Source organism: Mustela erminea, chromosome 1 (genome assembly GCF_009829155.1).
Source record: "Mustela erminea isolate mMusErm1 chromosome 1, mMusErm1.Pri, whole genome shotgun sequence".
In the NCBI taxonomy this organism is placed as follows: domain Eukaryota; kingdom Metazoa; phylum Chordata; class Mammalia; order Carnivora; family Mustelidae; genus Mustela; species Mustela erminea.
The window spans coordinates 413,302-436,947 of record NC_045614.1 but is presented as its reverse complement, the minus strand read 5'-3'; the positions used below and the strand labels follow the sequence as shown (position 1 = coordinate 436,947).

Genomic DNA, 23,646 nt, shown 5'->3' with positions numbered 1-23,646 from the left:
TCACTTCCTGCTCGGGCCGAGAAGGCCCTGCCGGGCGGCGGCGACCACAGCGGCCGAGCCATGGTCGCCCTGGAGAACCCGGAGGGCGGCTCGGAGGAGGCGGCGGCGGCGGTGGGAAGCGCCCCGGGCGGGCGGCGGACGCTGTGAGCGCGGCAGGGCGGGCGGCCAGGCCTCCGGGGACTCCTGCACCCGCTCTGCTCCCCTCTCCCCTGCTGTCCGGCTGCAGCCCCAGGCCGCCCCGCCCCTTCTCCTGGCGGAGACCCCCGAGCGCCGTGGGGTGGGGGTGGGGGGCTTTGTTGCCACCGGGGAGAGCCCAGTCGCGGCGCGTCCGGGTGTCTGGGCAGGGGGGGCACCCCCGATCTGTGCGTTTATGTGCCTCCGGGGCCCAAAGATGCGCCCCCGGCCGGGTGCCTGGGCGCTGACTCGCGTTGGGGGGGTCTCCTGCGCCTCGCCCCCGGCTCAGGTGAGGGGTGCCCCTGCGCGAGGCGCCCCCGGAAGCCGCTTTGCTGTCAGGGGTGTTTACGCACGGGCCGCTGTTCCTGCCCCGGGGCTGGCTAGGGAGCCCCCCCAACCCCGCCAGCCCGTGCTTGCCTGGGGGGTCTCTCGGCCCCCCACCTCCCGAGCAGACAAGGCCCTTTGTTCACGTCCGGGTACTTGACAGAAGCGACGCGTGGGGTGCCCCGAACCCGGGGGGCGGAGCCGCCCACTCTGGGTGCAGACCCCAGAACGGCTGTGCTGGAGTCCTGTTTAACCGGGATGTTCCCGCAGAAAACAGCCACCCACCCTGTGGTCCTGGTTTGTGGGGGGCAAGGAGGCTGCTGCCTCCCCCGTGTGCTGGCCCGGCCGCCTGGGCAGTATATGCCTCAGTTTCTCCATCTGTAAACCGAGGTGGAGTGGCTGCCTGTTCTCAGAATGGCTGGGAGGGGGAGGGGGGAGGTCTAGGACCTTGTGCCCAGCAGGAGGGAGCGGCCATTCTTTAATTATTATCTGAAACATCTTACTGTGTAATTTGTCTCATTATACATTTATTATTACTCCTTTGTTATCTCCCCCTGGGCCTTCACCCAGAAGCCATGTGGGCTCTACAGATGTGGGTATTTTCCTTCTTTTAAGGGGCCTTACCCATCCAAGTGGGTATTAACCTGCCAGTGAGTCCCCACGGATGTCCCCAATGCTCTTTCACCTCTGTGTGTCCCCTGGGGGGGGGTGCGGTCACTGCTGGAGGCCCCAGGTGGCCCCACCCCAGCCTGAGTCACCTCTGCGCTCTGAGCCCGCCCCCTCAGTTTCCTGCAATAGGTTCCTCTCTTGCCTCTTCCTGGGGGAGGGGACTAGTGCCAGAGAAAAGTATATTTTAGCCCAAGAGAAAAGGTGCTCAACCTGATTTGGCCGCTGTTTCTACCTGGACCTGTCCACCTTCGTGGGGCACAAGCAGCTTTCACGATGCAGCCATTTCCTGAGTCCTGTTGGGGCCAGGAAGGCTAGGGTGCCCTGTCTGCGTCCCCAGTTTCCCCATCTGTAGTCTGGGAAATAGCAGACCTGGCTCTTGGCAGGTGCTGGGGACACTCCTGTTCATAAGGGTCTGGCATGGCAGGTGAGGTGTTAGTAAACAGGTGCCTGGGCCAGCTGATTGGGCGAGCCGGGAGCAGCGCGGCTTCTCCCAGATGATGTCTGAACAGAATGTGCTGAGAAAGTTCACTGGAGGCAGCAGGCTCAGCAGGTGCAAAGGCCCTGAGGTCGACCGTTCCTGGGGGTTTGAGGCCCTGTGAGGGGGTCACTGTGCCTGGAGCGGAGGACCCACAACCTTCATTACAAATCTGATTTACTGGGTATTTGTGGCTGCTGCTGCTGTCCTCTCTCTCTCTCTTTTTTTAAAGATTTTATTTATTATTTGACAGAGGGACACAGTGAGAGAGGGAACACAAGCAGAGGGAGTGGGAGAGGGAAAAGCAACCTTCACGCTGAGCAAGGAGCCCAATGCGGGGCTCGATCCCAGGACCCTGGGACCATGACCTGAGCCGGAGGCAGACACTTAACGACTGAGCCACCAAGGCGCCCCGTCCTCTCCTTCTTGAGTGAGGGTCCAAGCCCAGCCGTTGGCCCTGGAGGCCACATGTTTCTTGCCTTCTGCTGGAGTGTGGTTCACGTCAGCCACCTTGAGTTGGTGGTGGGATTCAATTTCCAGATGAGATCGGGCACGTTCAGGGTGGTATATGGCTGTAGACAGGGACTCAACTTCCAGCGCTCAGCTCAGAGCATGAGGCCCACAAAAGGGTGGCAAGCCCCCCGAAAGCCTGTGGGGCCAGGCACAGACCCCTGTGTTCCCGGTACTGGACAGGGCAGGGCTGGGCTTGGCCCTGAGGGTTCTGGGGAGCCATGCAAGGTGGCGGAGCAGGGCAGGGCCAGCTGGGTCTTCACTAGGTCGGGCGTGGAACTCTGTGGAGTCAGAGAAGCAGGAGGCTGAATGGCTCACAAGGGTGTGTTTCCACTCTGACTAGGTCCCAATCCTGGTTCTGCCACTCCCATGAGGAGATGGGGAGGCCCTAATCCTCAGAGCCTCATGTCCCCAGGGCTCAGCCCTGCTCTGACATCCCTGATAAGCCCCCCCGGATGCGGACTCTTATCGGCCGCAGCAGGCTGCCGCTCTGGGCTCTTTCCAGCTGCCAAGGTACAGACACAGCACGGGAGCCCTGAGGAGGCGGGGGGTGGGGGGGTGGGGGTGAGCTGGGGCTGGCGGTGGGGGTGCTCAGGCCTCAGGGCATAGCCCTCCAGGGGGGCCAGCCTCACAGTCATTGGCTCGGTGCTGACTTGGTTTACCTTGGCCTGTCTTTGTTGGCATCTCTGCCACAGTGGGATCTGTGACATGATCTGTGCCTCAGCTGCAGTTCTGTATACTGGGTGTCAGCGCGGCATCACCGCCCTCGTGGCATGGTAGTGCTGGTAAGAAGGAATGTTCCATCCAGGGATGATGCTGTGATCAACTGAGCTCCCCATAACAGGAGGAAACCAAGGAGGCGCTGCGGAGTCAGGCGGGAAGTGTGTCTGTCCTGGCCCTCTTGGCTCTGAGTATCCCCTTTCAGACCCAAGGGTACCCACAGAAGGTACCCTTCACATGGCCGGGGGTGAGCTGGGGTTCCAGGTTCCACAGCGGAGCATCCTAGCTGGGATTCGAACTCGGGACTGACATGCCAGGGTCCAGCTGTGCCTCTGCCTGCGTGCCCCTGCTGATGGGGTGCTGGTTCAGGTGTGAGTTTGTTCGTGAGGCAATGGCATGGATTTGGGGGGATCTCTTACCCACTGAGCCTTGGCAGCTCACCTGCTCTGCTGGGGCGTCCGTGGCATGGGTCTCAGCCTGTTTGCTTTTTGGAGAGGTCATGGCCATTCTGCACCGAACAGATAGATCCTTAATGCTGGGGACACTTTAGGTCTGTGTAGGCCCCGAGGAGCACTGGCTTCGTCCCTAATCCTATGAGGATTCTCCTCCAGGTTCGCGGCTCAGAGGGGAGAGGCCGAACTTCTGCTTTTAGTTTGTGTCCGGGGAACTTTGGCTACTAGGAAAATGTGGGGGTACTTTGGACTCTGGGTTCCACTTGGTCTTGGAGTCATGTTTTTTTTTTTCCTTTGAGACCTCACCCCGCGTGCGGGGCATGGCCGTGAATGTCTACACGGGGATTGCCGCGTCGTGGGCGAGGGGTCGGTTAGCTTTGAAGCAGAGCTGGTGATCAGAAACGCGAAGGGATGCGTCATATAGCGGCCGGGGGGGGGCTCTGGAGAAATTTTGACAGAGCCAAAGGGGGCGAGCGAGTGAGCCGGTCCGAGTCTGGGGGAGTGTGCACGGGGTGGGGTGGGGGGTGGCCAGGAGGCCACATGCCCTTGGCCCCTGGTCTGGGGGCTGTGGGGAGGGGGGCAGACAGGAAGGCCAGGAACTCCTTGCCAGGACACCTCCTTCCAGTGCTCTGCACGGGCCCCACCCCCAGTGCCCCAGTGTCTGCAGGTGGCCCTCCTGTCCCAGTGGGAGGCCCAGCCAAGCCGCTAATCCATCCTCACATTAATGCATTTGCTTGGAGGAGGGCAGATTAGTTGGGGGGGGGCCTCCGGCCTGCCTCTGGGCACATTGTGGGGGGGGGCACAGCAGGGGCTTGCACAGTGGGCTCAGGCCTCACCTTGAGCTGCTGGAGGCTGTTGCCTGGTTTACCGGCTGCTGCCCAGGAGATGCTCCGTTCTGTCATGTCTCCTGAGATCCTCGCGGGGGCGGGTGGTGGTCCAGTCCCGCAGGCGCTGGGGCCCACCGGCTTGCAGTTAAGGGTGGAAGCCTGGGGGGGGCGGGAGGAGCTTTTCTTGGCCACCCACCCACCCTGTGGATTCGGGCGCGGGTCTTCTCTGGCCCCTGGCTTACTGATCGGGCCTCCTGGGTGATGGGACCGTGAAGCACAATGGAATTTGGGGGGTCTGGGGTTGTCCATTGCTGAGGGAAACCAAGCAGGGGATGTCCTGGTCCAGGGGCCGATGGGCTTCTGCCTGACGGTCCTGGCCCGGGTTGGCCCTGAGGCCTGCCTCCCCACCCCCACCCCGGCCCACAGGCCCCTTCCACGCTGTCTGCCCACGCTAGCTGGTCCCCAGGCGAAGAGGCTGTCGGCCTCCAAGCGGAAACAGCATTTCATCAACCAGGCTGTGCGGAACTCCGACCTCGTGCCCAAGGCCAAGGGGCGGAAGAGCCTCCAGCGGCTGGAGAACAGTGAGCAGGGCTGGGCGCGCCTCCTGGGGCTTCCTGGGGCTCCCACGAGAATGGTCCGAGAATAGTCCGGATGATGCTCTCATCTGCGGCTTTTGCCCCGAGGCCGGCCCTGAGCGGGGCAGTGCTGGGGCAGGGCTGTGAGGAGCTCTCGGCATGGGGGCTTGGGTTCTCAAAGACCTCCGGGAGTTCAGCAAGCCAGGGAGAAGCAGGCGTTCTGGAGGTGGAGGCTGGGGGGTTTCTGTGCCTTCTGCGAAAGACAGCGGGAGCGTGGAGGTGGGGAGACGGTGTGCGCCGGAGGGTAAAGGCCCTAAATGCAGAGGCCAGGGGTTTCCGTGGAGACATTTGGGGGGCCCAAATGCCACCCCCCAGCCCAGAGTTCATCTGCTTCCATCTAGCCCAGTACCTCCTAACCCTGCTGGAGACAGACGGGGGCCCAGCCGGTCTGGACGACGGGGACCTGGCACCCCCGGCAGCACCCGGGATCTTCGCCGAGGCCTGCAGCAATGAGACCTACGTGGAGGTGCGGCGCCCGCGCCCTCCTCCTGCCTCCCCTGCTCCTGTTCCCGCTTCCACACCGCACCTGGCCTGGGCCGGTCCCTCCCTCAGGAGCACCCATGGCGCCCAGCCCCCTCGGTCCCCTGATGAACACCGGCTCTGCTTCCCTCGGGGCCCCCACACCAAGCCAGAACTCCCACCACCCCAGAACTTTCCAGCACTCCTGAGTCCTCTGCCCATCACTGGGAATGAATGAGTCCATGGGAGGCTTAGCGGGTCCACGGCAATCCCCCGCCCCAGACAGGCAGGTCTGCGGGTACCCCATAAACTCTTGGCCAGCCCGGTGGGCAGATGGGTCTAGAGGAGTATGTCCATACACTTGGGGGCCCCCTTTGGCCATTGGCTAAATGGAGAACCTGGGGCTCATGAGCCTGGGTCCTGCCTGCCTCTCTTCTAGGTCTGGAATGACTTCATGAACCGCTCTGGAGAGGAGCAGGAAAGGGTTCTCCGCTACCTGGAGGATGAGGGCAAGAGCAAGACGCGGAGGAGGGGGCCAGGCCGTGGGGAGGACCGAAGGAGAGGTGTGGGCCTAGACGGGAGGTTGGGTCAACCAGAGGAGCGAAGGGGGGGCCTGGCTGATCCTGTTGTGGGCGGGCCAGGGATGGGTGGAGAGGAGCCCTGGGGACGGGTGGGGGGAAGCCTGGCGAGGGGGCGGTACCCGGGGTGGGTGGGAGGAGCCTGGCGAGTGGGCGGTACCTGGGGATGGGTGGGAGGAGCCTGGCGAGGGGGCGGTACCTGGGGTGGGTGGGAGGAGCCTGGCGAGGGGGCGGTACCTGGGATGGGTGGGAGGAGCCTGGCGAGGGGGCGGTACCTAGAGACGAACGGGGTGGGGCCTGGAGTGGGGGCGGTGCTCCGGGCAACGCATGGGGAGGAGCCTGGCTTGTGGTCAGGCCCGAGGCTTGCTCTCCACGCAAGGACATCTTGCAGAGGACCCGGCCTACACACCCCGCGACTGCTTCCAGCGCATCAGCCGGCGTCTGAGAGCCGTCCTCAAGCGGAGCCGCATCCCCATGGTGAATACCAGGCCAGGCTGCGTCTTTCTCCACCTGCTTGGTCTTTTTGGATAGATTTTCCTCCTCCCCTTCCTAATCGGCGGCGGTGTGACGGGAGGCCTCCCCAGTGCGGGTGGTGGTGGTGGAGACGAGGCAGGGGACAGACCAGACCAGTGTGGTCAGCGTGCAGGAACCAGGGCTGGGGAAGGGTTTTCCCCGAGGGTGGGGGGCAGGGACAGTGAAGGTGGGCACTGTGGGATGTGTAGGAGTCCACCAGGCAGAAGGCCCAGGAGGCCAACAGTATGGCCATATCTCAGTCCTGCTATCTTTGGGAAGGGTTCCGTAGCCTCTTGGAACAGCTCAAAGGCCACATTTGAACCGAGGCCTCCGGGCTCCAGAGGCTACCCTGGGCATGGGGCCTGGACAGCTTGTCCACAGTCCCGCGGTTGGCCTCACCCCAGGCCCGTTTCTCCCGCAGGGAACGCTGGAGACCTGGGAAGAGCGGCTGCTGAGGTTTTTCTCGGTGTCTCCCCAGGCCGTGTACACGGCCATGCTGGACAGCAGGTGACTGGGTGGGAGTGAGTACCGTGTCGTCCGCAGGGGTCTGGCCCTGGCCCTGGCCCACGGCCACTTACCGGCTGTTTCCCTCCAGTTTCGAGAGGCTCCTGCTTCACGCCGTCTGCCAGTACATGGACCTCATCTCAGCCAGTAAGTGCTGCTGGCCTGCGGGGCCCCATCAGCTTGTGCGGCCCAGGGAAACCGAGGCCGGAGTCACGCAGGGGTTCGTCCCTCAGGGGGAGGCTTCTCGGGGAGGAGGGCGCTATGAGCCAAGGGTGGGTGGTGGCACAGCGTGTTCACGCATCAGAGGCCCCCCATGTGCCTGGCCCTGTGCTGGGCGATGCTGGGGGCACAGATGCTCCCTGGGAGCCTGGGCCTGTGCAGGTGTCTGGGGCCCCCAAGACCGAGGCGGAGCTCTGTTTAGCTCTAGTCCCTCCACTGTGACACGCATGTGACATTGGCAGGTGCCCACTCCTGGGGCCCGTGTCCTCTTTTATAATGCGGGTGTCCTCGGGACGCAGTCCCCCAGGGAGGGTCCTCACAGACCCTTGCTGTGTCTGGGTGCTCCATGGGGTCCGGGCTCCTCATCGTGGCGACCTGCCCGAGTTGCTGAGGAGCCGGTTTCCAGGGCAACTCCAGGCCGCCGCTTCCTCCTACCGGCTCCCTCCAGTGGACTCCGAACTTTGTTCCCGCAGAGCCAGGACCCAGGGGCGGGGCCCGGTGCTTCTCTGCGGGAGCGGAGCGGGCCCGAACACAGAGGAGAAGGGGCTCTGAGCCGACCCGCAAAGGCCTGAAAGCGGGGCCGAGCTTGGGGGGCGCGGGGCTAGTTCAGGTGTGGGAGTGAGGGGAGGCAGGAGGGAGGTTGGTGGCGCGGGGCCACGCAGCGCTGGACGCGGGAGGAGCCAGGAGGGGTGGAGATGGCGACTGGTCCCCAGGACTTGCATAGTCCGGTCACTGCTGCCGCCCTTGCCCCCTCACAGGTGCGGACCTGGAAGGCAAGAGGCAGATGAAAGTCAGCAATCGGCACCTGGACTTCCTGCCCCCGGGGCTGCTCCTGTCCGCGTACCTGGAGCAGCGGAGCTGATGGCAGCCCCGCCCCGCCCCGCCCCTCCCCGGGCCGAGCGCTGGCGGACGCGCTCCTGCTCTGGCGGCCCTCTCTCACTCTGGCCCCTTCCCTGTCCACCTGTCCCCTTAAGCGCTGGGGGCTGGGGCCCCACCGGACTGGCCTGGCCTTGCCCCTCCGGCTCTGTTTTGCAGCCAGGAGACCCGGCCTGGTCACCTCCGTGTTCCTTCCTTCTGCTTTTCCAGCCCCGTTTGAAGCCTATGCGGGCAGTGAGAGGCTGGGTTTTTATCACTTTTAATGAATTCGGCATGATTTGTTGTACATTTTTAAATTTCCCTTTTGGGAAGAAAAACCAAACAGTTGCCCCAACTGATAAATGGGGGGCTTTGTTCTAGTCCCTGCTTTAACCCCCCACCCAGTTTTTTGCTTGGTTGGTGGGGGGGGGGGTCCCTAGGGCTCTGCCCCTTTTTCCAGGAGCGTTCTGTCGTGTGTGCGTGTGTGTGCGTGTGCCCTGCAGCCCTGGACAGAAGCTACATCTTAGAGGCTGGTCCTACCACCATTTGAATGTGTGTTCTCCCCTGGTGGCTTTTGGTGGCTCTTGGGGCCCTCTCTGGTCTGCACACCTCCTCCCTTCATACTGGGGAATTGGGACTTCCAGCCAGAAGCCTCTGCCCTCGGACTGCCCCATTGCCGTGTCCCCTTGCTCCCTCCCCCACCCGGCACTGGCCTGTTGCCTTGGGGTGTCCTTACACTGGTCACCCCGGCATGTCCCACAGGAGCAGAGCTGGGGCCCACCCCTCCCGTGTGTGTGGCTTGTTGTGCTTTGGGAAAAGTGGAGAATTCAATAAATTTCTGGTGCTCTGGTCACCAGCTGTGGGTTTTCCTTTCCTCCAACAGGTGCTCAGGACGTGCTTAGGTCCTGGTCACGGAGGGCTGCAGGCCTCAGGGGATGAAGGTTCACACGGAGTGACCCCCCCCCCCCCGGGGGAGGCGGGTGTGTGGGGAGATGCTCCTGGGAGCTCTGGGTCCATTGGCTCTGCTGCCCTGGCTTGTCCCGTTCCCAGGTGCCCAGGTTCGAACCCCAGCTCTGCCACTTCCCAGCCGTCGAGGGTCCAAGAGGGCCCAAAGGTCACTGGGAGGAGCCTCCTGGGGTGGCCCGAACGAAGGACCCCAGCTGTGGCTTAAAACCGCAGGAATTTATGGTCGCTCTGGAAGCCGCCTGCGGCCGGCCGGACGCTCCAGAGGAGAGTCCTTTTGCCCCTCGGGGTCCCCGGTTTCCTTGGCTCGTGACCGCCACAGGGCACCCCGGGCCTCCCCGTCGGCTTCCCTCTGCGTGTGTCGGACTGGCCGGGGCCCCCCAGGACGTCCTCAGGCTGGGCTCGTCCATCCGGGGGTCCCTGCCGGCCCGGGGCTTTTCCCCCTCGGACGCCGCGGCCGGGCCGGGGCTGGGGCGGGTGGGTCCGGAATGCTGTGGAAGGTCCCGCACAGACGCCGAAAGCGCGCGTCCCCGCACAGGGCAAAATATGGAACGCTTCACGAATTTGCGTGTCATCCTTGCGCAGGGGCCATGCTAATCTTCTCTGTATCGTTCCAATTTTAGTATATGTGCTGCCGAAGCGAGCACGGAAGAGAGCTTCGCCCGGGAGCTATTTATAGTGCGCAGGATGAATAACTTTACAGAGAGGGTGGATTTTCTAAAGAAAGGGTCGGCCACCTATTTTCTTTCGTTTATCGCAGAACATAGAGAATAATGAAAAGGAGCCTTCACTAGAGTTGAAAAAGCGTCCACTGTTCCACCAAGTACAGCTCTGGTGGCTGCTGGGACGCTACCGAAAGGCTTATGCAAATGTCCCGGAAGCGGGGCGGAGTCACTGCCTTCCCAGAAGTCCCTGGGAAGCGGCCGCGCTGCGCGGGCAACTCGCTGGTCCCGGGGAAGATGGCGGCGCCGGAGCCGGGGAGCTAGGGCGAGTGCGCTCGGCAGCGGCTGCCCGCTCGGCCTGGAGTCCGGGCCGGCCCGGTGAGCGCGGGGCTGCGGGGCCGGCGGGGTCGGCTCGCCTCCGGCCGGCGCCCGCGGCCGGGGGAAACGCAGCCCGGAGAAGGCGGGCCCGGTGGGCCCGGGGCGGAGCCCGCGGCGGCAGAGGGCGGGCCTCGGGGGGGCGGCGAGGGCTCTGGGCACGCGGCCGGGGCGCGGGCGGGGTCTGGGGTGGGTGCGGAGACTGGCGCGGAGCCCGGGGCGGACTGAGGGTGGGGCACGGAGAGCCGGGGCGGGCGCGGGGGGACGGGGCCCGAGGGTCACGGGGGTTGGGCGGGGCTCCGGGAGGGCCCGGGTCCGGCGGCGCGCGAGGCGCTGGGGGTCTGGGACGGGGTCTGAGGGCTTAGGCCGGGTGCGGGCTCTAGGGGCGACCTGGGAAGCGGAGATCGTAGGGGACGGAGGCTTTGGGGGCGAGACTTAAGACTCGCAGGGGCTTGTGGGCGGGGCTTGGGTGTCCCCGTCGGGACCTAGGGGTGGCGACTGGGAAAACGGGTGGGTGGCCTCGGGGCCTCCCGCGAAGGAGAGAACAGGAGCCCGTGCTCGCTGCTGGCGCGCGGAGGGCCGTGCGGAGGCTTCGCCCCCGGGACCGTCGTCCGCCTTCCAAGTCCCGCCTCCGCTTCCCCTGGAGGCGGTGTCCTCGCGGCTCTCGCGCGTCTGCCCACGGGCCCTGCCGCGGGACAGACCCACGGCCCGCCCCGACGCGCACTTGCCCCCGACCTCTTCGTGGCTCCACCCCGTCCCTGGCGGTGCGCTCCAGACCGCCAGAGAGGCCCTGTGCGAGTGTGGGTAGCTCGAGGCCCTCTGCGGGCCCCCGCCCACTGGGGTGAGACCCTCCAGTGCCCCGTGGGACTGGCCGCATCACCTCCTGCCCTCACCTTTCCCCCTTTATCCCTTCGCGTATCTGCTCCAGCTCGAGGGGCCTCTTGGCCACTCCTCCAACACCCGAGGGGCCGCGCACCCTGCGCGTCCTGGTGCAGGTGTTCCTCCGCCTGCCGTGACCTTCCCCCAGGCATGTGCGAGTCTGGCTCCCTCGCTGCTACACTGGGATGCTGTTTTCTTGATTAGGGCTCCCTGTTCCTCCATGTTTATTTTATTTTTTTTAAAGATTTTATTGGGGGCGCCTGGGTGGCTCAGTCGTTCATTGTCTGCCTTCTGCTCCGGTGGTGATCCCGGGGTCCTGGGCCTGAGCCCTGCGTGGGGCTCAGCGGGAAGCCTGCTCCTCCCCGCCCCCCGCCCGCTCCCCCTGCATGTGTTCCCTTTCTCGCTGTGTGTCTCTCTGTCAAACAATAAAATCTTTAAAGAAAAAAGAAATAAGGGGCGCCTGGGTGGCTCAGTGGATTGGGCCGCTGCCTTCGGCTCAGGTCATGATCTCAGTGTCCTGGGATCGAGCCCCGCATCGGGCTCTTTGCTCAGCGGGAGCCTGCTTCTCTCTCTCTCTCTGCCTGACTCTCCGCCGACTTGTGATCTCTCTGTCAAATAAATAAATAAAATCTTTAAAAAGAAATAAAAAAATAAAAGATTTTATTTTTTAAATAAGATTTATTTATTTACTTATCTGACGGCAAGATCACAAGTAGGCCCAGAGGCAGGCAGAGAAAGAGGGGGAAGCAGGCTGCCCGCCGAGTGGGAGCCGGACATGGGGCTCATCCCAGGACCCTGGGACAGGGACTGAGCTGAACGCAGAAGCTCAATCCACTGAACCACCCAGGAGCTCCAAAGATGATGTTTATTCGAGAGAGAAATCACGAGTCAGGGGGCAGAGACAGGGTGAGAGAGAAGCAGGCTCCCCACTGAGCCGGGAGCCCTCTCGGGGCTCATCCCAGGACCCTGAGATAGGATGCCAGCTGGAGGCAGACGTGTAACTGACTGAAACCGCAGGCGCCGTCCCTCCGTGTTTAAAATGCAGCTGCCCTTACATGGCACACGAGACCCTAGGGCAGGGGTTGGGCTCCTTTCATTACCGGGGGTAAGCCAGCATGCAGCGTGGAGCTTGGCGTCCTGCGGGCACTCAGTGAGTGTCCCTGTCCACCTCCCTCAGGAGCTGCTGACCGTCCTCAGTGTGTGAGCTGTGGCCTGCGAGCACAATGGATCTGGCTTACGTCTGCGAGTGGGAGAGATGGCCCAAGAGTACCCACTGCCCGTCAGTGCCCCTGGCCTGTGCCTGGTCCTGCCGTAACCTCATTGCCTTCACCACTGACCTTCGAAATGACGACCAAGGTGTGTCTCCTTGCCCTCCAGCCCAGCCCCCCCATCCCCGGTGTCCTCCTGGGGGGCCTCTGGGTCTCTAGGCCTGCCTCGGAGCTGCTCCTCCCCCATGGGGGCCCTCTCAGGCTTTTCTCCGCTGTCACCGGGGTTGGTGAGGACCGGAGCCTCGCAGGTGTGCGCAGGACAGATGCACTGCGCTTCTGCATCTGGTGCTGGGCCGGAGTGGGGGAAAGACCCTGGAATCACCCCTTTGGGATGGAGCGGAGCAGGGGCGTGTGGTCTCCTAGGTCTTGGAGACTTGATGCCCAGTTTTCCAGAGATTACATGTCATTATCTTGCTTTTGGAAGCCTCAAAGTCACTTTGTTGGGACTTTTTGTCTCTTGTTAAAGACTGTGTGCCTGTTAGAGAAAATTAGAAAAGCAGAGAAATTTAGCTTAAGGAAGAAAAGCCACGGAGCGACGCCCACCATTAGGGTTTGGAGGTCGTCTTCTTCCAGTCCTGTTTTCTGTGTCTTTTTGAAAAAATGTGACCACGCTTGTGGTCACCAGCCTGCTTGGTCTCCAGAGGGAACCCAGGAACACAAAAGCCTGTTCTGCCCTAGCACTGGGGCCGTCTACATGGTTAGCAGCAGAGCAGCCCCCTGTCGTCCCTGTGGGGGGGATGTTCCCTGGTTTCCTCCCTGAGGCCTACTGGGGTCAGCAGAAGCTTCAGCGTGTTAGGGCTGCTGTGCTGAGCGTGCGCTGTCCTCTGCAGACCTCACCCGCATGATCCATATCCTGGATACAGAGCACCCCTGGGACGTGCACTCTGTCAGCTCGGAGCACAGCGAGGCCATCACCTGTCTTGAGTGGGACCAGTCAGGTGAGGATGGGCCAGGGGCGGGTGGTCCGGAATGGCTGAGGGAGACAGTGGTGCTCATCCTTGATCGTAAATCTCAGAGTATCAGAGTATCGGGCTCTGTCTTCCTGGTGATGTCCCCAGAGTCCACGGCAGAGACTGGAAGCCTCACCCTGCGGCTTTGTGGCCACTGCTGTTCACACTCCCCGGGGCACCCTTGTCAGGAGCACGCTTTGTGCCCCTCCCCTGCTCCACTGCCGCCAGGCCTGCTCCTCCCAGGTCCTGGCGTTCTAGCGGCCGTTGTCCCAGCCCACCGTGAAGGTTGGTAACCGCGAAGGTTGGTAACCATGAAGGTTGGTAACGCAGGTTTGCTGCCCCCGCCCTCAACAGGCTCCCGGCTCCTGTCAGCCGATGCCGATGGGCAGATCAAGTGCTGGAGCATGGCGGACCACCTGGCCAACAGCTGGGAGAGCCATGTGGGCAGCCTGGTGGAAGGAGACCCCATTGTGGCCCTGTCCTGGCTGCACAATGGTGTGAAGCTGGCCCTGCACGTGGAAAAGGTGGGTGTCCTACCTGAGCAAGCAGGTGCAGTAGGTGAGATCATTCACCCTGCTTATCTACCTGCTCCTCTTGATGTGGCTCCTCCTCTCCCACGACCAGCATCCTTTGGTTTCTCTAGTCCTGGGCCCAACTCGTGCTTGCAATCAAGCCGTCAGTATCTGCGTCTTAAGTGAGTTACCCATTTAACTGATGGCCACTGTCCTCAGTCAACCTTCCATTTAACTGATGGCCACTATCCTCAGTGAACCTTTCATTTAACTGAAAGCTGCTGTCCTTAGTAAACCACTCATTTAGCTGATGACTGCTGTTCTCAGTGAACCTCCCGTGGTTGGTATGCTTAGGGAATCTTCGATCATTGATGTTGGTTCTCAAAATCCAACCCACTGGGTTTTTTGCTTTTTTTTTTTTTTTAATGGTTTTATTTATTTATTTGATAGAGACACAACGAGAGAGGCAACACAAGTAGGGGGAGTGAGAGAGGGAGAAGCAGGCTCTCTGCTGAGTGGTGAGCCCGATGTGGGGCTCGATCCCCGGACCCTGGGATCCTGACCCGAGCTGAAGGCAGGTGTTTAACAACTGAGCCACCCACTGTTTAGTTCAGTAATATTCTAGAATTCCTCTTTCTGGGTCCCCAGAGCAGGGTTGTCAGGTCACAGAGGGCAGAGCCCTGAAAGCTGGTCAGGGCCCTTAGCTGGGGTAGGGATTGGCAGTAAACAGACCCCATGCTCCCTTCTCCCTTCCGTAGTCAGGTGCCTCCAGCTTTGGGGAGAAGTTCTCCCGCGTCAAATTCTCACCGTCACTCACGCTGTTCGGCGGCAAGCCTATGGAGGGCTGGATTGCAGTGACGGTCAGTGGCCTGGTCACCGTGTCTCTGCTCAAGCCCAGCGGGCAGGTGCTGACTTCCACGGAGAGTCTGTGCCGGCTGCGTGGCCGTGTGGCCCTGGCCGACATTGCCTTCACTGGTGGGGGCAACATCGTGGTGGCCACTGCGGACGGCAGCAGCGCCTCCCCCGTGCAGTTCTACAAGGTGTGCGTGAGCGTGGTCAGCGAGAAGTGCCGCATCGACACCGAGATCTTGCCCTCGCTCTTCATGCGCTGCACCACCGACCTCAACCGCAAGGACAAGTTTCCCGCCATCACCCACCTCAAGTTCCTCGCCCGCGACATGTCCGAGCAGGTGAGGCCCTGCCTGGGGGGTGACCCCCTCTGGCTGTGGCAGCAGAGCTCCACACGCTTCTCGTCTACAGCGCTGGGGTCCGGGGTCCGACGTGGACCTCACAAGGCTGAAACCCCAGCGTGGGTAGGGCTGGTCCCCCCGGGGCCCCAGGGAGACCCGGCTCCTGCCCTTCCCTGGCCTGTGGCCCCCACTTCATCCTCCCCGCCAGTAGCACGGGGTCCTCCCGTCTCTGGGACCCCCATCTGCCCTCTCCTTCTCTCTCACGAGGACCTGGAGAGGACGCCCAGGCCCCAAAGCCTACAGGTCCCGGAACTTGGGATGGGGTCCTCTTCAGGGACATCTTTGTGGCCGTTGGTCAGTGGTCACCCATGGCTCCAGTATAAGCACATGTCAGTAAGGCCCCCAACTTCATGAAGCTCTGATAGTTTCTGTGGCTGCACCCTGCTTGCCGCCAGGGCCATGTCTGCCATTGCGGCTGCACCTCTTTACCGGCTGCTGCTATCCTCAGGTGCTCCTGTGTGCGTCCAGCCAGACGAGCAGCATCGTGGAGTGCTGGTCCCTGCGGAAGGAGGGGCTCCCGGTGAACAATGTTTTCCAGCAGATCTCGCCTGTGGGTGAGTCTTCCCACGCCCAGGGGCACTGGGCTCCCAGCACAACACGTGGGAGCTGCTCTGAACGGCCGCATGTTGGCCCGTGCCGCCCTCTCCCACCCTGCTCTGCCGCCGCTTTATTCCTGTCCTGGAGAGCCTCCTGTGCTGGGGCTCAGACCAGAGGTCTGCCCGTCAGCCCACAGGCGGGTGGCCTGACTGCCTCACGTCTGATGCTTCCTGCAGCAAGCATGTGCCTGCTTGAGGGAACAGCAGTGCAAAGGTCCTGGGGCAGAGGCCAGGAGCTAGAGTGGCTGAGTAAGGGGAGGCACAAATGGGCACTGCAGCAGGAGTAGGGGTACCTGCAGCCCCCTGGGCCACAGAAGGCACTTAATCCTAAAAACCACAGACTCCTCCAAAACGTCTGGTATGTGGTGAGGAGACTGGGGCCCAGAGGGCATGACCAAGTCTGCTTGGAACATACCTACTGGCTCCCCCCCCACCGTCCCTGCAGCCACATGGAACTCCAGTGGCTCCAGATGGCAGCGCCCCCCCTCACCCCCCACCAGTGGACCCTGGGACATGCTGGCGCCGCTTGAAGCCACAGAGAAGTCAGGAAAGCCCCTGGATGCCCCCCGCCCCCCGGGACCCACACACAGAGATATTTCCAGTAGATGCCAGCTGGGCTCTCTGCCGATGAGTGCTAATGGAGCCCAGAGTGGCTGGCTGTGCAGGGGGTACTGCACGGAACTGCTGATGAAGCTGTGTCGGGGGCCCCATGGCTCCTGCCCTCACCGGGCGGTTACATAAGCTGCACACCATGGGGCAGAGCGATTACCGCGAAGACTGTCCCAGCTGCCCTGTCCCCAGACCCCGTGAACTTGGGGAGCTTGGTGGTGGGCAGGGCCGCAGGTGTGTGTGGCCCCCTGCCCTGTGCAGACGGTGACCAGCCCCAGGGCCAGCCTGGCCATAGCCATGACCTAGCATTTGTGCCCGATCCAGGTGCAGGTGGTTCGGCGAGCTGCCTGGACGCCGCTACGGTTGCTGTTCCCCCTCTGCTGTCCCTGTTAGGTGCTGTATTGCCCTCCGTGGCCTTAAGCAGTCCCAGTGCTCTCTGGGCCTCAGTTTCCCTGGGGGACAGTGCTTGCTAGGACTCCCTCCCTGGGCCCATGGCAGGTTTTTAAGTGGCGACAAACCATTCAGGGTGGAGTTCTCAAGGTAGAGAGGTGGCAGGAAGAAGCTGTGTGACAGCTGTCGCCATGTGACAAACCAGCCCCGAACTCAGTAGCTCAAAGCGCAGCTCTGCGCTCTGCTGGGAGGGCCACCTCTGCTGCTCCGCCCCAGTGGTGTGTCTGCTCTCACCCGCCAGATGGCTCGGGCTGCTGTCGGCTGGGCCCCCGGTCTACCCCCATGGCACGTGTGTCCCTGTCGGCTGGGCCCCCGGTCTGCCCCTGTGGCATGCATGTCCCTGCAGGCTGGCCCCGGCGTGTCCCAGTGCGCACTCATGAGTCTCTGCTTACATCCTGTTTCCCGAATACTGGCAGCCAGGCCAGATGCACAGAAGCCGTCTGCCCGCCGTCGGGGCTTTCACCACCAGGGGTGTGGGTGCGAGGGGCGCTGATCTGTGGCAGTGTGACCGTCCAGCTCAAGCCTCATGAGGCGGGTAGAGCTGGGGTCCCCCCGGGACCCTTAACGTCACAAGAAAACCCCACGCAGGCTGGCCAGGTCTTGAGAGGGCGTGTGGTGGCGGGGTCTGGGTTGTGGTCTGTCTGCTGGTGCGTTGGCTCCTGCCGGGGATGGCGGTCTCACTCCCACCAGCCCCGTCCTTGCCGTCCCGTGGAGTCCAGGGCAGGAGCAGGTTGGTTCAGCTGCTGTCCCCGGTCCGTCGTGAACCGTGCAGCTGGCTGGGCCGTGGAGCGCTCTGAGTGGTCACTCTGGACCGGGACCCCATGTGTGGGGCCAGGGGCGGGGGGTGGGGGGCCCCTGCAGGGGTCGGGCCTGCTGCGTGTCTCATCCTGTTTTGCTTTCCTGCCCACCCCCTGCCCCTGTTTGCAGTTGGCGACAAACAGCCCATGATCCTGAAATGGCGGATCCTGTCGGCCACCAACGACCTGGACCGCGTGTCCGCCGTGGCGCTGCCGAAGCTGCCGATCTCGCTCACCAACACCGACCTGAAGGTGGCCAGCGACACCCAGTTCTACCCCGGCCTCGGTACCGCCCCCTCCCCCAGGCAGGCCCTGCCGGCTCCGACTGCCTGTGAGTGTCCCCGGCCCTCCGCCCGGCTCAGCCACCCACGCTCCCACACACAGGGTTGGCCCTGGCCTTTCACGACGGCAGCGTCCACATTGTGCACCGGCTGTCACTGCAGAGCATGGCCGTCTTCTACAGCTCGGCCACCCCGCGCTCTGCCGATGAGCCGGCCATCAAGCGTCCGCGGGCCAGCGGCCCTGCTGTCCACTTCAAAGCCATGCAACTCTCCTGGACTTCGCTGGCCTTGGTCGGCATCGACAACCATGGGAAGGTGAGCTGTGAAGCTGTCGCGTGGCGTGGGGTGTGAGGGGTGGGCCCCGGGACTGCGGTCCCTGCTGCTCCAGCGGCAGGAGGTTCCTCACCAGTGGGGTGGGGCTCCTCCGGCCCGGAGGTCTCAGAGAAAGCTGCACTGTGGCCTGGGGCACAGAGTAGGTCCCCTGCCAGCAGGGGCCGTGAGGACGGTGGTTCTCCACCGCCAGGACGCAGGAGCTCACTAATCCTCACTAATCCTTGCTCCTGGGGGCCTCAGTCTGGATGATGGGTGCGCTGTGCACGCTTGCCCTCCACCCCAGGCCGTGCAGACCCTGGACAGATCAGCTTCTGAGAGCCGCTTTTCCTCTTGCCTCCTGTCTGAATCCACTTCCCTGTGGCCCCAGCCTCGGCGTGTCCATGGGCAGGCCAACCAGCGGGCCTCTCCTCGCCGGAGGGGTTCGGCTTCCGGAGGACCCCCCCCCCCCGCCACCCCCCCCCCCCAGGCTGGAGAGTGGATTTGCGAGGCCTGTGGAGGGGCGTGGGGGGCCTGGGGTCACTAGGTGCGGGGCGGGGCCCGGGTCCCCTCCCTTGCGCCCTCCCTGCCCGAGGGCGCTGCCGGGCTCGGCCCTCACTGGCGGCTCCCCCCAGCTGAGCATGCTGCGCATCTCGCCGTCCATGGGCCACACCCTGGACGTGAGCCTGGCCCTGCGGCACCTGCTGTTCCTGCTGGAGTACTGCATGGTGACGGGCTACGACTGGTGGGACACGCTGCTGCACGTGCAGCCCGCCATGGTGCAGAGCCTGGTGGAGAAGCTGCACGAGGAGTACACCCGCCAGAACGCAGCCCTGCAGCAGGTAGCGCCGCCGCGGCCCCGCCCCCTGGGAACCCGGAGCCCCGCCCCCCAGCCCTGCTCCGCCCGGAAGTCGGCGCTGGGGGCGGGAGGTGATGGGCCTGCCCCCCAGCTGCCCCTCTACCCTGCTCTGGCAGAAGCCGCTTCCCGGGCCCCTGGGGGAGGGGGTGGGGTGTCCCTCCCTGCCAGCTGCTCCCACCCCTGCCCCCACCCAGGTCCTATCCACCCGGATCCTGGCCATGAAGGCCTCACTGTGCAAGCTGTCCCCCTGCACGGTGGCCCGTGTGTGTGACTACCACGCCAAGCTCTTCCTGGTGGCCGTGAGCTCCACACTCAAGTCCCTTCTGCGCCCGCACTTCCTTAACACCCCCGACAAGAGTCCTGGTGACCGGCTGACCGAAGTCTGCAGCAAGATCACTGACACCGGTGGGTCCCGCCCCGAGCCCCTTCACAGGGTCGTCCTAAGCCCCACCTGAGGGGAGGGGGTGTGGACCGCCCAGGCACAGGGTAGGGGCGGTCACCCAAAGGCGTGGATGCAGGCCGGCCCTCGGGGCTCGCGGCAGAGCTGGGGACCGATGCTAGCCGCAGGGGAGCTTCAGCCGGGCCCGCCCGACAGCCACGCTGACCCAGGGTCCTCTTCTTCGAGGTGGAGGCCTGGGGCGCGGCTCTCCACGGTGCCGCAGGGTGCAGAGCTAGGCGGGCCGTGTCTGCGTGTGCTGCCAGCACCGCCAGGCCACGGTGGGCCTGACTGCCCGGGTGTGCCTGACTCCCCGCCCCAGACATCGACAAGGTCATGATCAACCTCAAGACAGAGGAGTTCGTCCTGGACATGAACACGCTCCAGGCGCTGCAGCAGCTCCTGCAGTGGGTGGGGGACTTCGTGCTCTACCTGCTGGCCAGCCTGCCCAACCAGGTGCGCTGTCCGGGGCGGCCCCCGTCCCCTCTGCTCTGCCCTACCCCCCCTCACCCTCTGCAGCGGCCCTCTTGCGCCCCCACTGTCCCTCTCTGCAGAGGTGCCCTGACCCGTCCTCTCCCCGGCCCCCCCCCCCAGACGCACCCTGCACAGGACCTTGGGCATTAAGCTGTGTGCACCCACTCTCCCTGGGGGCTTGTGCAGACGGGGCTCTGCGCCACACCTGCTCTGACCTCAGTTCACGAGGGTGGCCAAGTGCGTGTCTCGGCCCAGGTTTAAGGCCGTCGTCCCCCGCGCCCCGGGAGCGGTGTGAAGTCCCTTTTTCCCCTTCCCCACACGGGCTGCCAGGGTGACCACTCTGCCTCCTCCCGGCACCGCGCGGTGGCTGAGTATGCGCTCCCAATGCCGGGGGCCCAGTGGCCTGTTGGCCCGGGTCTGCCCTGGCCCATCTCCCCGCGCGCCAAGGTGTCCAGCCGAGGGCCTCTCCCTGCAGGGCTCCCCACTGCGGCCAGGCCACAGCTTCCTGCGGGACGGCCCCTCGCTGGGCCTGCTGCGCGAGCTCATGGTGGTCATCCGCATCTGGGGGCTGCTGAAGCCCAGCTGCCTGCCCGTGTACACGGCCACCTCGGACACCCAGGACAGCATGTCCCTGCTCTTCCGTCTGCTCACCAAGCTCTGGATCTGCTGTGAGTCCCCGGCCCTCGGCTCTCAGGCCCCCAGCTATGGTTCAGGTCCGGGCCCGGTCGCCCCCCACCCCCCGGGTCACACCGGCTCGGGCCCCAGCGCCCAGCACAGGTGCTCTCAGAGCGGCAGCCGTGTGCTTGTCCCGGACGGCTCGTCTCCAGGTGGTGTCCCCTCGTTCCCAGCCCCCTGCCGCTGGGAAGGCAGCCCGGTGCCGGTCGGTCCTGGGGCCTGTGCCTCCCCGGTGGACAGTACGTCCCCTCGGTCCCCTCCCCACAGGCCGCGACGAGGGCCCCACGAGTGAGCCGGACGAGGCGCTGGTGGACGAGTGTTGCCTGCTGCCCAGCCAGCTGCTCATCCCCAGCCTGGACTGGCTGCCCGTCAGCGACGGCCTGGTCAGCCGCCTGCAGCCCAAGCAGCCTCTGCGCCTGCACTTCGGCAAGGCCCCCCCACTGCCCACCGGCGCCGGTGCCCTGCCGCTGGACGGCCTGATCCGGTGCGTGCCCGCCCTGCCCTGTGGCCCCTGCCTGCGCCGGGCCGGCCACTGCCCTCTGGCCTCAACCTGGATGCTGGCCCCAGGGATACCCCTGCCCCCTTCTCCACCCTGCACTCTGTCATCTGGGGGACACCACTGTGCCTCCGCTCTGCTGCGCGCCCCCGCCCCCCCCCCACCGCGTGGAGCATCACGTCACTGCCCTTGACTCGGGCTCCAGGCCCTGCAGAGTCGGACCTTGTGCTGCGTGGCCTAGGGCTTGTGGCCCGCGGTGGAGGAGCCTAGTGCAGGCGCTGCAGCACAGCCCGGGGGGGACAGACTGTAGCGTCCGGCAGGGTGTCCTCAGGGCCAAGGGGCCCCTTCCAGACCCCGCCACACGCCACTGCTGTTGGAACGTGTGGGGTCAGCCTTTGGGGCCCAGCAGCACTGCAGGGCGGCCTCTGTCCCCGCCCTTCAGGCAGGAAAGTTGCGTCGACCCAGGGTCGTGCAAGGGCTCCCGTGTCGACGCTCAGGTGACCGAGAGACTCGCGTGAGTTCCCCACGCGGTCTGTTACCTTGGGTGGAAATTTCCGAAAACACATAAGCCAAAGGAAGACAGGCCTGCGCGGCCCCTCCGGGTGACGTGCCCTGTGAGCTCCGGTGTCTTCCTGCCTGTCTCACGGGGAGGGACCGCCCCACGCGTCCACGCTCACGTTTGTGTTTGGGTTTCGAGATAAACTTTAAGAAAAGAGAGGATTGATCACAAACAGGTTTTAAGTTCTGTGTTCTAGAAACATCCAGACTTACTTAATACCCGGGTAGCCCCAACCAGCCCCCAGGACCCCTCCCACGGGCAGTCCCACACCTTCCGTCACCCCCGTGTCTGCAGCGGGGGGCCCGCATGTCACGGGGGTCTGCCAAGCCGCTCACGTGCTCTCTCGTCCCTCAGGGCTCCGGGCCAGCCCAAGGTCGACCACCTGCGCCGGCTGCACCTTGGAGCCTTCCCCACGGAGGAGCGCAAGGCTTGCGCCAGGTGAGCGCTGCCTGCCGGCCGCTGGGTGCACGGTCTCGGTCTCGGCCCCAGGGGCAAGCAGGGGTCTGTGTCCTGGTGAGCGCTCACAGCCTGTGCCCGCCCCCCAGGGAGCTCTCCAGGTCCGAGAGCACAGAAGCAAGCGTGGGCCCTGGACTGATACAACCTCAGTGGTTGGCTCACGATCCTGGACACAGGCTGTGGCTCCCAGGGTCACCCTGCTAGGGAGCTGCCAAGCCGGGACTCAGAAGCCCCACGACCCTCGCTCGTTCACTCCCAGAGGGGAGGGGGGCAGTGCCTGAGCTGGGCTGTAAGGGTGTGCGGGAGGCAACTCAGCGCCGGGGGGAGCTGCATGTGCCAGGGCCCCACAGCAAGTGGGACAGCCCCAGCCAGGGCCTCAGCCTCCCGGCTCTGCCCCCAGGTGTGGCTGCGTCACCATGCTCAGGTCACCCAATAAGACGACAGCCGTCAAGCAGTGGGAGCAGCGTTGGATCAAGAACTGTCTGTGCGGGGGGCTGTGGCGGCGGGTGCCCCTCAGCTGCCCCTGACGGGCCCTCGCCAGGGACGTTCCATGCTCTTCGGACCTTCGTCAGGCGCCCCGAGAAACAGCTGTCCTGGGAGTGTGGTTCTCTGCCCAGTCCAGCGAAGTCTGTGCCCCGTCAGCGGACCTGCGGGGGAGGACGTGGCCTGGGGGCGTACGATGGTCACCCACTGCCCAGTGGGTGCTGCTTTTTTCTCTTCCTCGAAGCCTAACGGTGGCTCCCAGGCGGAGGGACCCCAGCCACCCGTCCGCCCGTGCCAGGTGTGGAGATGGGCCTGTGGATCCCATGGCCATGGGCAGGACCACAGCACATGCAGTGCCCTCCCTGGGTGCCCAGACCTCCAGCGGCTCCTGTGGAAGCCCCAAGTCCTGGCTCTGGGGCTCCAGGGCAGCCTGGGCCTCTGTCTAGAATGTGCCGTGCGAACCTGCGGGCTGTCGGGCGTTTGCGTGGGTGCTGCCGGCGACACCAGCAGGGGCACTAGCTTCCATCTCTTCCAGCTGCGCCCAGTGGTTCTGACCTTAGCAGGCCCAATAAACGTCCCGCCGGCTCACAGGGATGGCTCACAGGTGTCCTGTCTGTGCGGAGCTGCTGTGCCTCCCTGTCCCCGTCCCTGTTCTGGGCTCTTGTGCCCTCGGGTCTCACTGTCTTGCTGTCAGCGTTCCCTGAGCACCTAGTGCTAATCACGAGGTCCTTGTGGGGAGTCCCAGGCTGGGCGCAGTGGGGGGGCGGGGCGTCTGCGGATGCCTGTGTCTACCTCCCCTGGTCCCCCGCGTGCCTCCGCAATCGTCCCGTCCCCCAACTGCACACCGAGGCCTCTGGGTTTCTGGAAGCTCAGGCCTGGTTCCCTTGGGGTTCTGCCTTCTGTTGACAAGCACTTTCCCCAATTATGTCTTGCTCCGCGGACCCCAGACAGCGCCCTGCCTGTGGAGCGCTAATTGGTTCTCTTGTTCTGCAGGAGGGCTGGGAGTGGGGGGTGCAGGCCAGGTGGAGGCCCCCGGGAGGTAAATGCTGCCTGTATCCGTGTGCTCAGGGCTCTTTGACCCTGTTACCTGGCCGGGCCCTGTCGCCCACGAGGGGCCGGCTGTCGGAGCTGATGCTTTCTGTGGGGATTTGGCACTCGTGGGCCCACGCTGGGGGCAGGTGTGAAGGTGGTGCTGCCTGCCTCTCCGCCCGCTCTGCTCATCACCACTGCGGTCCCCCTTTAGTGACATGGGGACCCCAAGGGTATCCCCCGCTGGTCTAGGCGTGCCTGGATGTGTGGTCCCTGGGGACACACGGAGCCATCCATGAGCCCGGGGTGGGCAGTGTGCCAATCATTGGTCTCCCTCAGACGGAGGGCAGAGGCGGGGACGGTT

At 64.3% G+C, this 23,646-nt stretch overlaps 2 protein-coding genes and 1 non-coding gene across 6 annotated transcripts; 2 read left to right on the top strand and 1 right to left on the bottom strand.

The window, feature by feature from the left end:
- Positions 1 to 8,767, top strand: R3HDM4 (R3H domain containing 4). 3 transcript variants are annotated; one of them, XM_032304544.1, is made up of 9 exons: positions 1 to 143; positions 4,578 to 4,732; positions 5,128 to 5,252; positions 5,685 to 5,808; positions 6,215 to 6,300; positions 6,758 to 6,843; positions 6,932 to 6,987; positions 7,533 to 7,669; positions 7,818 to 8,767. In XM_032304544.1, exons 1-9 carry the CDS (start codon positions 61 to 63, stop codon positions 7,845 to 7,847), a joined length of 882 nt encoding a protein of 293 aa, XP_032160435.1. In that variant the 5' UTR covers positions 1 to 60; the 3' UTR covers positions 7,848 to 8,767. The 3 variants fall into 3 exon arrangements, with proteins under 3 accessions (XP_032160435.1, XP_032160447.1, XP_032160441.1); XM_032304556.1 differs by lacking the exon at positions 7,533 to 7,669 and having other exon boundaries at positions 2 to 143; XM_032304550.1 differs by lacking the exon at positions 1 to 143 and having other exon boundaries at positions 2,710 to 4,732.
- Positions 8,768 to 9,417: 650 nt separating this feature from the next.
- On the bottom strand, positions 9,418 to 9,524 carry LOC116581272. Its single transcript, XR_004281975.1, has one exon. It is a non-coding gene; the product is annotated as a U6 spliceosomal RNA (small nuclear RNA).
- Positions 9,525 to 9,785: 261 nt separating this feature from the next.
- Positions 9,786 to 22,856, top strand: MED16 (mediator complex subunit 16). Of its 2 annotated transcripts, none has more exons than XM_032304423.1 (15): positions 9,786 to 9,917; positions 11,971 to 12,149; positions 12,892 to 12,999; positions 13,366 to 13,535; positions 14,282 to 14,713; positions 15,222 to 15,327; positions 17,356 to 17,511; positions 17,610 to 17,821; positions 18,451 to 18,657; positions 18,869 to 19,079; positions 19,433 to 19,566; positions 20,060 to 20,252; positions 20,527 to 20,743; positions 21,669 to 21,752; positions 22,171 to 22,856. In XM_032304423.1, the coding sequence occupies exons 2-15, from the start codon at positions 12,017 to 12,019 to the stop codon at positions 22,295 to 22,297; spliced, it is 2,490 nt and encodes an 829-aa protein (XP_032160314.1). In that variant the 5' UTR covers positions 9,786 to 9,917; positions 11,971 to 12,016; the 3' UTR covers positions 22,298 to 22,856. The 2 variants fall into 2 exon arrangements, with proteins under 2 accessions (XP_032160314.1, XP_032160316.1); XM_032304425.1 differs by lacking the exon at positions 9,786 to 9,917 and adding an exon at positions 10,263 to 10,284.
- Positions 22,857 to 23,646: the final 790 nt, after the last annotated feature.

Excerpts from the sequence above, each read along its gene's own strand:
- R3HDM4 (XM_032304544.1), top strand. The coding sequence starts at position 61 with ATGGTCGCCCTGGAGAACCCGGAGGGCGGCTCGGAGGAGGCGGCGGCG. Across the intron at positions 4,733-5,127 it reads CCTCCAGCGGCTGGAGAACA|CCCAGTACCTCCTAACCCTG; the intron begins GTGAGCAGGGCT and ends GCTTCCATCTAG. Across the intron at positions 7,670-7,817 it reads GGGGCGCGGGGCTAGTTCAG|GTGCGGACCTGGAAGGCAAG; the intron begins GTGTGGGAGTGA and ends GCCCCCTCACAG.
- MED16 (XM_032304423.1), top strand. The coding sequence starts at position 12,017 with ATGGATCTGGCTTACGTCTGCGAGTGGGAGAGATGGCCCAAGAGTACC. Across the intron at positions 13,536-14,281 it reads TGGCCCTGCACGTGGAAAAG|TCAGGTGCCTCCAGCTTTGG; the intron begins GTGGGTGTCCTA and ends TCCCTTCCGTAG. Across the intron at positions 21,753-22,170 it reads GAGCGCAAGGCTTGCGCCAG|GTGTGGCTGCGTCACCATGC; the intron begins GTGAGCGCTGCC and ends CTCTGCCCCCAG.